Here is a 14137-nt window from a genome sequence, read left to right on the forward strand (position 1 = left end):
CTCAGATAAATGGGGAGAACAAAACCAATTTCTTCTCTGTGTTCAATACACAACTTCTCTGTGGCGTGTTTAGATTAGCTTAGCACAAACAGTAGAAGCATGAGAAAAATGCTAGCCTAGCTCTGTTGATCCATATCTCCGAAATTAATATTGACCTGCTGTTTATATTTAGTACTTGTAGAAACAGAAAGCAAGACTTTGCAGTAGAGCTGAAATGATTAGTCTATTGATAGAAAATTAGTCTGGAACTGTTTTGATCATCGATTAATTGTTAAGTCATTTTTTTAAAGGAAAAATGCCAAATGTTTCCAGACTCTCAAATGTCAATATTTGCTGAGTCTTTTTTGATAATTAAATGAATATCTCTGGGGCTTCAGACTGTTGGTCTGTTAAAGCAGGTAATTTTAAGATAAATCTTGGGCAATAATTGCAATGGACGTTTTTCACTATTTTCTGACATGTCTTAGACCAAACAATTACTTTAAAATATGCTGATGTATTATAAGTACAATTTGACTTAAAGAAACTGAATGCAACCACCAACTGCTTATATTTACCCACAGGTGACCGCCAACGACCCAGACACAGACACCAATGGTCTTGTAACCTACAGCTTGGAGTCACTGCCTGATGACAACACGACCGACATTACCAAGGTGTTCTCCATCGATGGCGAGAGTGGCTGGATCACGACTGTACAGGAGACGGACTGCGAGGCCACCAGAGTCTACAGGTTCAACGTGGTCGCTACGGATCACGGCAGCGATGTCAAGCTGTCGTCCAGCGTCCTGGTGGAGGTGACGGTGACGGACGAGAACGACAACCCGCCAAAGTTCTCCAAAGACGTGTACCGCGGCTCCGTGGTGGAGAACAGCAGTCCAGGTGAAGTCATCATCTCCATGACAACCACAGATGCCGATGTGTCTCTGGAGAACCGCTTGGTGACGTGTTACATCACAGGTATGTTTGACAATGAATGTGTTTCTCGTGTGTCTGTGTTTATCAGCCGTCCCACTGAAGATGTACTGCACTGTTGGAATTTATCAAGACGTTAATGAGGTGAAATGAAATCTGCTGATTGCTGAGTCATGATATTATGTTACTCAGCTAAAGAGTAATCACAAAGAGCAACAGACTGATAAGGCAGGAATACCAACTGGATACCCCGCGGCTAACAACAAAACAAAGCCTCAAATTAATGCAGATCTTCTTTTTTTTGTCCAGACAGTTAAACCCAGACTGTTTTAAAAGGAGCTTGTTGTCACAACATTGTTTTTGGAAAGTGTAACTGGGGAATATTTGCATTGGAATTATTTATGAATGGTGGGCTTTAGCTGCGGCTTTTCAAAAAACAAACATAAACAGAAGCAAATATTGGATGTTAACGCTGCCCACCACCCGAATGATCGATGTGAAGATTTTACTTATTCAGAGAGTCTGTCTACACCAAAGCTGCCTCACACAACAAAATTCAGAATTCATTACTGTGATTTTCAGGAGTTTGTCACCAGGACTGGAGCCAGGTTTTTAAGTACTAAGATCTGGAGTCTGAAGTTCCCCCTTTGCACTTCAACCACCTGAGAAAGTTTTCGACTAAGGACTAAAAAAACATTTAATTTTTCAACCTCCACAGTCCAAAAAATATACATTTAAAGATATAAATAATTCTAGAATCAGCTTTGAAATAAAAAACATGTGCACTATAATGCTTGTGTATTTGTACAATGTAAACTCCTCCTTAATGGTAGTTATTGCCCTGTTTCTCATATAACATAATAAAATGATCAAGATTTGATGATGTTGCACAGAAACATGTGTGTAGCAGTAAGATCATATTTACCTCATCATCACTGTGAAACTACCCTGACATACAGTCAACCTGTGGTGGATCTTTTTGTGGCAAATTTAATCTATTTATCATAAAACATTGGCTAGAATCTGAATTTTACTTTTACTTCATCAAAGAAATCCATTTGTAAGTGACCATGCATGATTACCTTTAACACAGAGTGTGTGCTTTCACATGTTGATGGTGCACACTGTATTGCAGTAACAGTTTCCCTTGAGGATCTACTACAACCATGTAGATTTTAAAACTTTCTCATGGCGTTTTTATTTTGACGGTGAGGTTTCAAAGGCTTTTATGCAATACAGAGAGTAAAATTCCTGGGGAATCTCTACATAATTAATGTTTTTTTTGAGGTATGAATGTCACGTATTAACATCCACTGTCCAAAAAGACCCAGAATCAACCTTCAAGAGTCTGTAGCTAAAGTGCCTCACTTTAAAGTGCCTTTAGTGTCTCACATCCTCATTCTTTAATAAAGTCATCTACATTTGTTTAATTAGCAGATTTACACACCTGTTCCTTTCAGTGCCGCAGTCTGTTTATGGACATTAGCACCTAATTAGTGTTTTGTCGCTGCCAAGAAAACCCACAACACAGTTTAATAAGTCATTCACAAGACCTGTATGGCAGCTTCTGACAGCTGCAGAGAATTCAGACGTTTTCCTTTTTGAGGCTGAAGCATTTGTTCGACGTCTGTAGCGGCTCCATCTGCTCATCACCTGTCAGACAAAAGGTGGCTGACTGTCTGTGATGCAATCTGTTGTAACGTAACGACTGATGGCCACGTTCGCCAGCCAGTGTCAGAGAAAAAGCAGTTACAGTTTTCATCTCAGAATTTTAGAAATGCATGTGCCCCATTTATAACAGCAAAGCCTCCTCCACACTGTCAGAAATAAGACTGTGATGGCCATTTTCGTTTACATATTCATTCATTTTTAATTGTTGTTGGAACATATAAGTGTGTTGAGTTTAAAGATAATGTAAATGGCGTATTAGCTTTTGTAGATGAATCTTCTAAATAGTCGATCTGATGACTGATAAATCATTTAAGTCACTTTTAAGCAAAAGCACAAAATGTGAGAATGTGCTGCTTCTCCTCGTCTTCCATTATTCTGAGCTGAAGGTTTTGGGGTTTTTCACAGTTTTTCACAGACATGCGATGGTGTCACCTCGTTCTCTAGGTTATTGTGAAAGAAACGGTAACTCTTTATTTCATGGTTCCTGTATTTTCCAGCTAATTTCCTCGAAACTTTTCTCATACTTTCTTAAAATTTAATTTAAAAAAGTTAAATTTTAAATAAAAAAAGTTAAAAGTTAATTACAGTTATTACACTTCCAAGAAAAACCTGTTAAATTTGGTAGAAATTATAAGGGAAATTGAGGAAGTGTTAATTGCTACTAAGTAGGTAAGTGAATAATAGTTGATAAATAGGCGTAAGTGTCCATCAGAGTTTAGATTAACAAAAGTTCTAAAGCTGGAATCTTAACTAAGGGACCGTTACCAAAGAAACAATCTTTCTGTAAAGTAACTCGGTCCTTCATTACCCCCTCAGACGGAGACCCGTTGGGCCAATTTGCCATCATCCAAGAGGACGAGGGCGAATGGGGTTTGATCGTGAAGGAACGTCTGGACCGAGAGACCAAAGACAGATACACACTCAAAGTCACCGCCACTGATGGGAAGTTTGAGGCTCCAGTTACTGTGGAAGTCCACGTGCTGGACATCAATGACAACAGTCCACTGTGTGAACAGGTGAGGGAATTATTTCACCCTTTTGTTTACAGGTCAGATACATCACAGCGTCACATTGTCCTCATTATCCATCGAACATTAACTCCGTGTGCAGCAACAGCTGGTCAGACACATGCCTAACTTGGAGACGGTCCTCACAGTAATGCTTTTGGCCACCGGCTGCTGAAAAGGGAAATTAGTTTTTTTCTTTGCACATTTTCTTTACACCTTTAATTGTACCAGTAATGTTTCTCAGTAAATTAAGCCTGAGAGGTACCCCGCCTGCCACTCAGTGCCTCCTTAAACTTTTACTAATGAAGAATCTCATTAGTCTGATTTAGAGTTTTACTGAGGATAAAATTGAGAACACATTAAATACTTGTGGTTTTTGTATGAAAAAAGTTAGATTTTAAGACTCCAGCAACCTGTATCGTAAAAACTTTACTATCTTAATGAAATAATTTGTTATTGGAAGCAATCTGAAGAGAATTCCTTCTACACTCTAAAAACCTCTCCTTCAATCACATTAGCACCACCGCGGCTGCAGATCTGCAGGGACAGCAGTCAGATTCACTCTGTTCGTATCTTATTCTGCAGCCCACACACACAACTAAAAACATGTCAGTGTCAGTTCTGAGAGGAAAGTACTCTCTCCAAATAACACATTTAGCACTAGTGTCATAAAGTCAAGTACAAACAGAGTTTGTTTTCTCCTAACAGCTAAATATTGGGAGCTATGACCTGATGCAGTTGCTCTTAATGGAGTAAACCATAATATAAAAAAGGCAGTGGTTTGGATAATCTTTATTCATTGGTTTGTGATAGTAAGTACAATGTCTGTTATACACTCTGTTTTTCAACTTCAACAGTAATTAAAAAATTAAAAGCTTCTCTAGTTTGTTCTGTACACCATTGAAGGACCTGGTCAAGTTATTTCTCCTCTTAGTTTAAAAATGATCATAATTTTAATCATCTGTAACTAGTACTGTAAACATTTTATACATGGTTAAAGGAATATTGACTTAATCTTTGTTAAGTTATATAGTTTAGGTCCATTGAAGGACAGGCATTGCAAATCAGTTTAGGCTATAAATGCTGTGAAACGTGTTTGTGCTACATACTCCCTACACTCCATACACTCCAGAAAATGTTTATGCAAATGGAGGCCTGAATATTGTTGTTATCCTCCTGATCCAGCTGGTGTACACAGAGGTGGTGATGGAAAATTCGCCCTCCAGCATGTTTGTGCTGAAGGTCTCCGCTTCAGATCCAGACGTGGGAGCTAATGGCCAGATCTCCTACACCCTCCACGGCCCTGACGCAGACAAGTTCCATCTCGACCACAGAACAGGTATGATTATGTCTGTTTGGGGTCAAAACACCAGTGCTCCGTCTAAGTGAGCTGCTCTGAGTGTTTGAGTTACCATCAGCACTCTGCAGCTGCTCAGACGGGCTTTGTGCTGATAACATTTCTATTGTCACTTCTTTTTTTCCCCCCGTTTTCGGAGGCACCTCACTGACATCCATCACACTTTATTTCTGTCATAATATCCTCGCCTCACGTCTTCAGTGCCAGCTGATTGCCTGGAAGACAGACAGTTTTTGGCCATAGTAACAGAGAGGTTGTAGAGACGGTGATGTTAGTCTGACTGACTACTAACACTGTGCTACAAATATCTTGACAGTTGAGGATGAAGCGATCCCCTGACTTTTCACCCACCTGCCTTACACTTAATGTCTGGAAACGTAAAGATTAAGATCAAATTAGAAGAATTTCTACTGATGTAATAAATAACATGCTCATAGAATGCAGCAAATTAAGATAGATATCATGATATTATCATTTACAATAAAAAATAATCATTTTTCTTGTAACTAAGAAGATATTTTGAAGACCACGTCATGGAAAATGTTAAACAGGGTGAAAATCTGACCTCACCGCTCCCCTCACCTTTCCCCAGGTGAGCTGTTCACTCTGGCTGTGTTGGACCGTGAGAGGGAGGTCGAGTACAACCTGGTGGCGAAGGCGACGGACGGTGGGGGGCGGTCCTGTCAGGCGGACATTCTGCTGATGATCCAGGACATGAACGACAACCCGCCTCACTTCTCCTCCAGCCACTACGAGGTCACCGTGTTCGACAACACGACCGTGCGGACGCCCATCGCCGTCATATACGCCAAAGACCCAGACACTGGTAGGTCGATGCTGAGCTTTTCAAATGTCATTTTCACAGTTGCAACACAATAAGAGCACAGAGGACATTATATCATTTCTCTCAGGTCAGAACGTGTTGTAACAACCCTCTTAATCATGGTATTAGCAATCCCTTTTACACTATTAAAGCCTAATACACAGGCTTGCCTTTGTGTGTGTACAGTACAGAGTGTGTGTGTGTGAACATGATATTACTGATCCTAAACATAATAAACAAGTCAGCCATTCCCAGTGTTCTGCTTTCTGAAACACCCACCTGATCGTTCCAGCTGTGCCGTAATTATTCGCTGCCCAGGGATTTGAACTCTTAACCCTGGCACAGCATTACAGTCACCTTAAAATGTTGTCACCTGTGTTAGTCGTGTCGATAATCAATATTCAGCGCCTGTTTGTAATATGTTCAGTTGTTTCTTGTGAGTGTTGGGATATTTATCCCGAGGAAAGCCGTAAGGTCGACGGAGCGTAAACACGTTTATTCACCACATTTCGTCCCTTTGTTCTTCATGTTTTATCAAATATTTAGAAAATATAGTAGCAGCCACACAATGAAACTTTATAAACATGATCTGGCGTAAAGGAGAGGGGGACGCTGAAAACATATCTCTGCAAATTTCATAGAAATCTGGAAATAGTTGTTAAGATACTGGATGAAATGCAGGCTGGTTTGCTCAGGTGTTAACATGAAGACTCACAGGCTTCAAATTCTCTCCTCACATAAAAGGACCAAACTAACAAAGAGTCCTTGTCTAGGTTTGATATGGTGTTTGTCCATTAATCTTGTCCTTGTTTCCTTTGAATTACACCGTGATGACTTTCTTTACTTTCTTTTATTTTTTCTCTTTCCTGTGATTTATGTAAGCCTCTTGTTTTCTAATCCCACTTCTACAGCGCTGTGAGCCTGTCTCAGTGTTTTAACAGACAGTTTGATCACACTGTTTTCAGAGCAAATCTGAGCCAGTCTCCCCCGGCCGAAGTGAGCCGGCACAGTTTGGTACAAATTTCTGCTGCAGTGTTTGAATCTTTCGTTCATTTGTTGCCTTTGACGGTTGCTTGGTTGGTTGGTTGGTTGGTTGGTTTTCAGGTGCTGGAACAGTAAAGTCAGATAAAAGTTGAGTAAAGCGTAGACTTCCCTCACCTGAAAGCAGAGGTAGTGTTCAGTCAGCGTGAGGTGTTTGATGTGCCATTCAAAGGATGGTTTTCCTCACACTGCACACACACACGTTCACACAATAGTCACAGTTCACACACACACACACACGGTTTGAAAAAAAATAACCTGTCCATACAAAGACTAGTACACAAAGACACACACTTTTGTACGCACAAAGACAAAATTCAGACACACACTCACACTCACACAGAGTTGTGTAGGAAGGGAAACAGGAGCAGACAGAACAGGTCAGCCACTCCTTCAGATGTGCAGCAGCTTGTCCTCGTTCTCTGCACCAGCCAACGTTCTCACAGACAACAATGACTAATAGCTTACTAACTTTTTTTTTTTCTTGGACGTTTTATTTGCCAAAGAAATGTATCACACACTTTGACGTACTGAGAAAGAAGAGAGAGGACACAAAAATACAAACCTCAGGTGTCACAAAAGGTAAACAGAAATCAAGAGGCTGCTGATTCTTTGCTTCATTAAAAATCTGAACATTGTTTAACGAGCAAACTAAGAACAACATGAAGCAATTAAACCGCAGGTGCTTTAAAATCCACGGTTTAAAAATGTGGCCTGTTACTGTGAATCCATCTTTAGGCCAGTTAGTGTGTTAAACTCTAAAAACTGAGTTTGTCAGAGTGAAACCACCTGTCTGTTGAAGCTTTGATGTGCCATAACAGACTTTTAGTCTCTGCACTCCCACTGGTATCTGTAATTATCCAAAAACAGCAGTTCCCAAACCTTTCAGCTTGTGACCTCAGAAAACAAAACTCGCCGTGTTACATGTTCCTGTGAGCTGCAGGGGCATGCTGTCATTTTTAATGGGGATCAGGTAAAGGCAATGATTGACCTGTGCGGTTTGTTATTAGAAGATCCAGCACTGTCCCATGGTTTTTCTCACTAGCAATAATAAAAGGGACATTTTCGGTTGTAATAGCCAGAATATTAGAGAGCAGTCCGATTTCAGTGAGCTCCTGTGCTGCCTGAAGGGGAGCAGTTCAACCACAGAGTGATTTTATCTCTGAGAGTGTTTGCACAGAACATTATTCACTACAAACCGTTCTTTTCACTGCTTTTCAAACTTTCATTAAATCCCCTCCTAAACTGTAAATATTAATAAACTGTAATTCAGGCAGCTCTAATTGCTTAAACCCTGAGGCTTATAACTACACTTCTAATAATAATAAAGATAGAATATAGAATAAATTCTAAAATAAAGATGTGTTTCGTCTCCGTGTTCATTCTCTCCAGGTATAAACTCAGAGGTGAAGTACTCCCTCCTGGCGGGTGACAATGGTTATTTCTCTTTGGACGAGTTTTCGGGGATCCTGCGGCTGGAGCGACCTCTGACCGCTGACACCCCGCCCACCTTCGAGCTGAAGGTAAAAGCCACCGACCGCGGCCTGCCCCGTCACCTCTACTCCATCGCCACTGTGACGGTGGACGTGGTCTCCCTGGACGACTACCAGCCCGTCTTCCTGAGCTCCGAGTATACCGCCCAGCTCCCAGAATCCTTAGCGGTTGGGGCGGAGGTGCTGAGTGTCTCTGCCCTCACCAGAGATGGTGGAGGGCCGGATCCTGTCATGTATCGCATCATCTCTGGCAACGAGGACGGACGGTTCCTGCTAGACTCACGAACAGGTTAGAACAGTTTTATCTTTATCTCCAGGTTCACACACCTCGTCCAGGTGAAGCATCGTATGAAATCAATTCATCTTTCTCAGAAAAATATTCAGCTGTGACTCTCAGACCTAAATATGTGGAACCAAGTTTCACAAGTGTTTTTCTTAAAATTTAAAATGATCTACCAATGATCTCCCGCTCTTCTCTCAGTTTCTGTTTGTTCCAACGGTATTTTAGTCCCGTCACTATCCATCACTGAGAGAAACACTGAAAGCTTCAGGGAATAAATTTGCTTTCTTTCCGAGAGTTAGATGACAAGATTAATATCACTCACATGTCGTGTAGAGATGGGAAAGACTTGATTTTGATAATTGACCTTGATCATTTCTTTCAAGCGTTTACATCATCATCTTTTTCCAGCAGCTTCTTTGTGCTATAAATCCATCTGGATCGTTCTGTGGCATAAAACAGGAATCAGTAATGAAAGTAATGATTTAATTCCCCTCCATGGTGGCTATAGGCGGCCGTCGACTGTGTCACAGGTTTACGGTTAATTAGTGATGTCTTTAAATTAATAATTATAATATTTTTTGAATATTAATATGCCACACTTTTAACATTCCAGATGAAGGTGCTGTGGGCGTAGTTATAAATTATAATTGGAATTAGCCACATAATTTAAAGATTTGACAGATAATTAGAGAATTAAAAGCCTGGAAGTTTTCTTCAAACTTTACACTTTTTTAACACCCAGGAGATTTTTCTTTATCACAGATCAGTGCTATGATTTTTGTCCTATGCTTCAAAATCAGCAGATCATCCAGCCTCCTTTTTTGTTTTTTTAATAAAATAAAATGTTAATTATTTTTGCTAAAAGTTGGAGTTAGAGAAGTAAGTGGGCCTCTGACCTGAAGTTTTAGTGCCCAGAGCTTTCATGTGCTCTGTCCCCTGCCGGATTTAAAAACTTGCAGAGTCTGGGAGGGAGCAGCAGTCTGCCCTCTGGACTGTGAAGGACCATCTCACAGCTTGCTGCCAATAAATCATTAAAGGCCAGCTGGTCAGAAGAACCACACTCATTGATCACTGTCCACCGCATTTGGTTTCATTATTTGGGGGAAAGAGAAGAAAGTTTAAAAGTTTGAAAAGCCGAGAGGTGGCGATCAGAATGTCCAACTGAACTCAGCAAAAGAAAAGCTCGCTCCAGCCGGGGCTGGGTGTATGTTTTGGCAGAAAATTTATATTTATTCATGAGACACATTGAACTAGAAGTCAAAAACTCTAAACTGGTATTAAAAAGTGCCTGATTGCATGAATAGTCAGGCTGAGAAGGGTCTGTTGGGATAAATACCTCAGGCGGTGTTCTGAAGTTGGTACCACAGTCAGCGAGGAATCTGTAATGAAATTGTTTGGCTCCACTCAGAAACTAACCCCAGTCAGTTGTTCAGGGGGTTGAGTTAATGAGGATTGTAACTCTACAATCTAAGGCATCTCCTGATGCTCACTTCTTTCTGTTAGTTTTTTTTTTACTATTCTAATTTATGGGTTGATTCACAGGCGTCACTGTCAGAATAACCTGATTTATGTCATTGTCTGTTTGCAGCACATGTACATGTGAGTGTCTTTGCCTTGAACTGCAAAGTTAGCATTTGTGTAGACATGTCAGTGATAGAAATGAAAATTCATACAGAATCCAGTAAATCCAGCTCAGACTCTGCTGCCTGTTGTGTTGTACTCCGGTTTAAACTTTACAAAACTTTTTTTCTAAACTTTAGAAGGATCAAATCTCCGTTAAAACACCATTAGTATGATCACTGTGGCCAGACTGACTGAAATGGAAGTTTCCATAAAGGAAGAGTTCAGCATTTTTTTGGGAAGTACACCGAGTGCAGTCTTCTTTGGCAGACATGGTGAAATCAGTTCTCATCTTACTCTTGGCAAGAAAGCAAATAATAATTTTTCCATAAATGCCAAACTCTGCCTTTAAGAGAGATGACTCTCATTCAGTGCCTGTTTTGTCCCAAGGACACGTTTGCTGTCAAGCCATGCACGGCTCCCAACAACCACCACACCTGGATGAACAGGGAACTTTAAACTTTTTAAAGTTTGGGTTAGAAATAGTTTGCTGAAATTTAAAGGCCTGAGAATTAAATACATTTCTTCAGAAATTAAAAATTGGTTGGAGAGAAATGGCACGATGAAGTGTGGCCATAAGAAGACCACTCTGTTAGTGTTACTGTCTCACTGGTATCACCCTGCTCTCTCTCTCATCATCACAGGCTGACAGTACGAAGTCTTCTGTTTTTGTAAACGTAAATTTTTAATCAGTTGTTTTTTTGTTTGTTTTTTTCCCCGTCCACTTCATGACGAAGACAGAATGACTCACTGGCTTGCTGAGACCACTGGTTTCTTTTTTTTTTTTCCCCCAGAATGATTAAAGATTATAAGAATAAATTATAGAAGCTGTGCGTCATCTGTAAACCTCTCCACGGATGGCGTTCAGGGTGCGGTGGTAAACAGTATATCTCACACTGGCCCTCAATCAGAAGGCGTTTTTCAAACACTTGACACTCTGCAGTTTGTCATATCTTACTGCAGGTGCCAGATGGGCTGGGATGTATCCCATGTGACAGGGTAAATTAAATTTCCCTGAACCAATGCAGTGAAGATAACACAGGAGAAATATGATCTCTTTTCCTGGTTCCTGTCTGTACTCGCGCTGCAGCATTTTGGACCAACTGCAGCATCTGGAGACTTGTTGGGGCAGCCTGGTAATAAGGAATTGCAGTAATCCAACCTACAAGTAACAAAAACACTTGGCAGTTTTTTTTTTTCTGCATATTTTTGAGACATGTTGTGTCTGATTTCTGTAATGTTGTGTAAGTTTGTTTTATGTGGGTGTTAAAGGACACATTCTGATCAAAGATTACTCTGTGATTCCTTATGGTGGAGCTGGAACTGTCATTAGATCATGCGTTTCTGGGGTTTGGTCAGAAGCTCATCTGATGAACACATTGCACTTATACTGTTTAGGAAACAAACACAGCTCCATTATGAAGAGAAAAACACCTGCGGTCTCCTAATGATGGAAGTGTTCCACAGAAATGTCGGCTGCACAGGAGTGAGCTTTAAGATCAGAGCAGGGTTTAAGTTAAGGTTAGGGTGGGAGCTGGACGTGCACCTGTGATGGTCAAGGTTAAAGCCAAATTATACTTTCTTTTGTTTTATCACCTGCTCACTTCATGTTATACATGTCCATGTTTGTTCTGAACAGTAAAATCAGAAATGAAGCAGGGATTTTAGGTGGTAAGAGCAAATGCATTATGGGAAATTTCATTTTGTGTGTTTTGATATTGTGGCCCATTTACTGTCCAAGAAAAGCTGCTTTTATTTAGTTTTAAACTGATGTCAAATTGAATCACCTTTAGCATTTGAAAGGCTTCTTTCTAAAACCAGCATTTGAGTGTGCGTGTGTGTTTGTGTGTGTACACAATAAGACATGTGGGAAACAGAGTCATTTAAGTTGACAGTGACAAATCACCTTCACCCAGTTTCTTCTTTCTGAGAAGTTGCTTCACGCTGTGCAGAGAAACGCGCTCACACTGCACCGAGCAAAACACAAAACACAGATACGAACCCTTATTGACAGAAAGCTGGCAGCGGGAGCACAGGCAGCCATGCAGGAACTGCAGCGCACAAACCAGATCTCCGCTTATACTAAGACACAAGATTCAGGATTTCAACAGCTGTAAATCACTGTCGCAATAAATCTCACACATTAGCATAATTACCTGCACAATCACGACTTACAAAGAAGAACGTCGGCCTTTGGTGGTTTCTGCAGCTTACGTTGTGTGAATATGGAGGGAAATTGTTTGGATGGGAATTATTTCCACTAATAGTACAAAAAGGCACAGTTTTGCTTTTAGCTTTTGGAGCTTGCAGCAGTGGCAGGTGTTGGAAGGAGTTAAAGGTCGATGGCAAATCAGTGCCAAGACTTTTACTCTGGGAAGAAAAGGAGAGTTTCACTTCTTTGTCAGAGAGGCAAAGATTAGTTTGTCTGCTTCAGAGGAAATTCACAGCAGGTTAACTGGAAGGATGTTAGCTTTAACTGTGTTTTTGTACAGTCAAGCCAAACAGAAAGGACTGATTTAACACAGAGGTTGGGTTTAAGAGGCAGGGTTTAGACATGTAGTGGCTCAAACGTGATGTGGATGTAGGAATCACTTGAATTTGTGCTCTTAAGCACAACACTAAGTAAGAAAGTAAGAAAGGACGGTGGAGTGTGAACGAGAAGCAGGGCATTAATAGGAAAAACTGGAGCTCCTCCAGCTGTCCCTCAGCACAAGAAGGTAAAAAAATATATACAGTATATTAAAAACAAATGAATAAATAACAGAGCTTGGATCATTCTGACTCAGCCTGGATGTCCAAATCTCTTTGATCTCAGAAAAATCAATAAAGTGAGATCTGTGCTGTGTGTGTGCAAGGAGCAAATAATTTAAAATCGGGAGGTGTTTCGTTTGAGGGGAATGGTAGATGGCTGTTTTTGTTGGATCCCGTTTTGTTTTGTCTTAATGAAGTGTGGTTCAAGAGACTGGCGGGCAGCCCAGGAAAATAAGCTGTGTGTGTCTCACCCACACACTCTGCTGGATGTGACGAGCTGCAGCGGACAGACTCACGCTTTGTGTGGTATAATAAGCTGCATGGCAGAGGCAGATCCTGTCTCTTCAGACTTCGTTCAGTGTAAGAAACATAAAAAAGTTAGAAGTCGATCTCTCGTCTCCAGACAATCGTAGCTGCAAAAACTGGCCGTGGCAGTTTCACCAGAGGACAAATTACATGTTTAGCTTTGATTTGTCGGCGATTGAGCAATATGTGATCTGGATGAAGAGTTTACCAGTGAGTCACGTTTTACCGTTAAGGGAAGACGACAGAAGCAGAAGGACTGAGATGGGTAAAGAGAGCTGTTAGAAAGGCTGTAGGAAGAGGGGAAAATCCATTTCTCAAAGACAGAGAGACGACTACAAGCTCTTCAGTGTCGCTGATGCAACTATTCTGCTGTTCATTTCCAACTCTGTGTTATATCATTTTCCTCTGGGGTGTTGTGTTTGACGTTTTTAATCCAACTCTGGGTGACTGAGCATTGTTCTGTCTTTTCTCCTGAACAATGAGGCTGGAGCTATTTGAGATTTTTCTTACTGTCAACAAAAAAAATAATATTCCCCCAAAATAGACTAAAACCAACGTGTTAGTCCGTCAATACTTTCTGACTTTCCTACTCTACCTGGAATCCAAGCCCAGTGGTTTCTACTGAAGATGAAAGTCTTTACAAATGATTCACAAATATGTGATTTCATTTAAAAAAAAAAAACATTCAGTAACTGTTGAAATGACTAAAGGAGCAGAGAGCAGGAGGTGAAAAGATCCGTCACAGTTCAGCAGCACGTCAGATTAAAGAGGACTTCACACTGTCTGACCTGAGAGGAGTGACCGATAACAAACAGAAACGTGGACATGACACAGTGTCTCCCGTTAAGGACTCTTTTATCGCTGCCATAA

The 14137-nt window shown here is 40.7% G+C and overlaps 1 protein-coding gene and 1 long non-coding RNA gene across 3 annotated transcripts in view; one reads left to right on the top strand and one right to left on the bottom strand.

Moving 5' to 3' along the window:
• fat2 (FAT atypical cadherin 2) overlaps window positions 1–14137 on the top strand; it is an 85269-nt gene that overhangs the window by 40141 nt on the left and 30991 nt on the right. For both annotated transcript variants that reach the window (XM_041047559.1, XM_041047560.1), the window contains exons 12-16: window positions 564–960; window positions 3403–3602; window positions 4779–4932; window positions 5543–5776; window positions 8207–8596. In XM_041047559.1, coding sequence (XP_040903493.1) covers window positions 564–960; window positions 3403–3602; window positions 4779–4932; window positions 5543–5776; window positions 8207–8596 — 1375 coding nt within the window. The remainder of the gene's footprint in view (window positions 1–563; window positions 961–3402; window positions 3603–4778; window positions 4933–5542; window positions 5777–8206; window positions 8597–14137) is intronic.
• Window positions 5076–5650, bottom strand: LOC121188044. Its single transcript, XR_005894677.1, has 2 exons — window positions 5533–5650; window positions 5076–5165 (listed from the first exon to the last, which is right to left on the bottom strand). It is a non-coding gene; the product is annotated as an uncharacterized LOC121188044 (long non-coding RNA).

This window comes from Toxotes jaculatrix, chromosome 10, assembly GCF_017976425.1.
Source record: "Toxotes jaculatrix isolate fToxJac2 chromosome 10, fToxJac2.pri, whole genome shotgun sequence".
Classification (NCBI taxonomy): Eukaryota; Metazoa; Chordata; class Actinopteri; family Toxotidae; genus Toxotes; species Toxotes jaculatrix.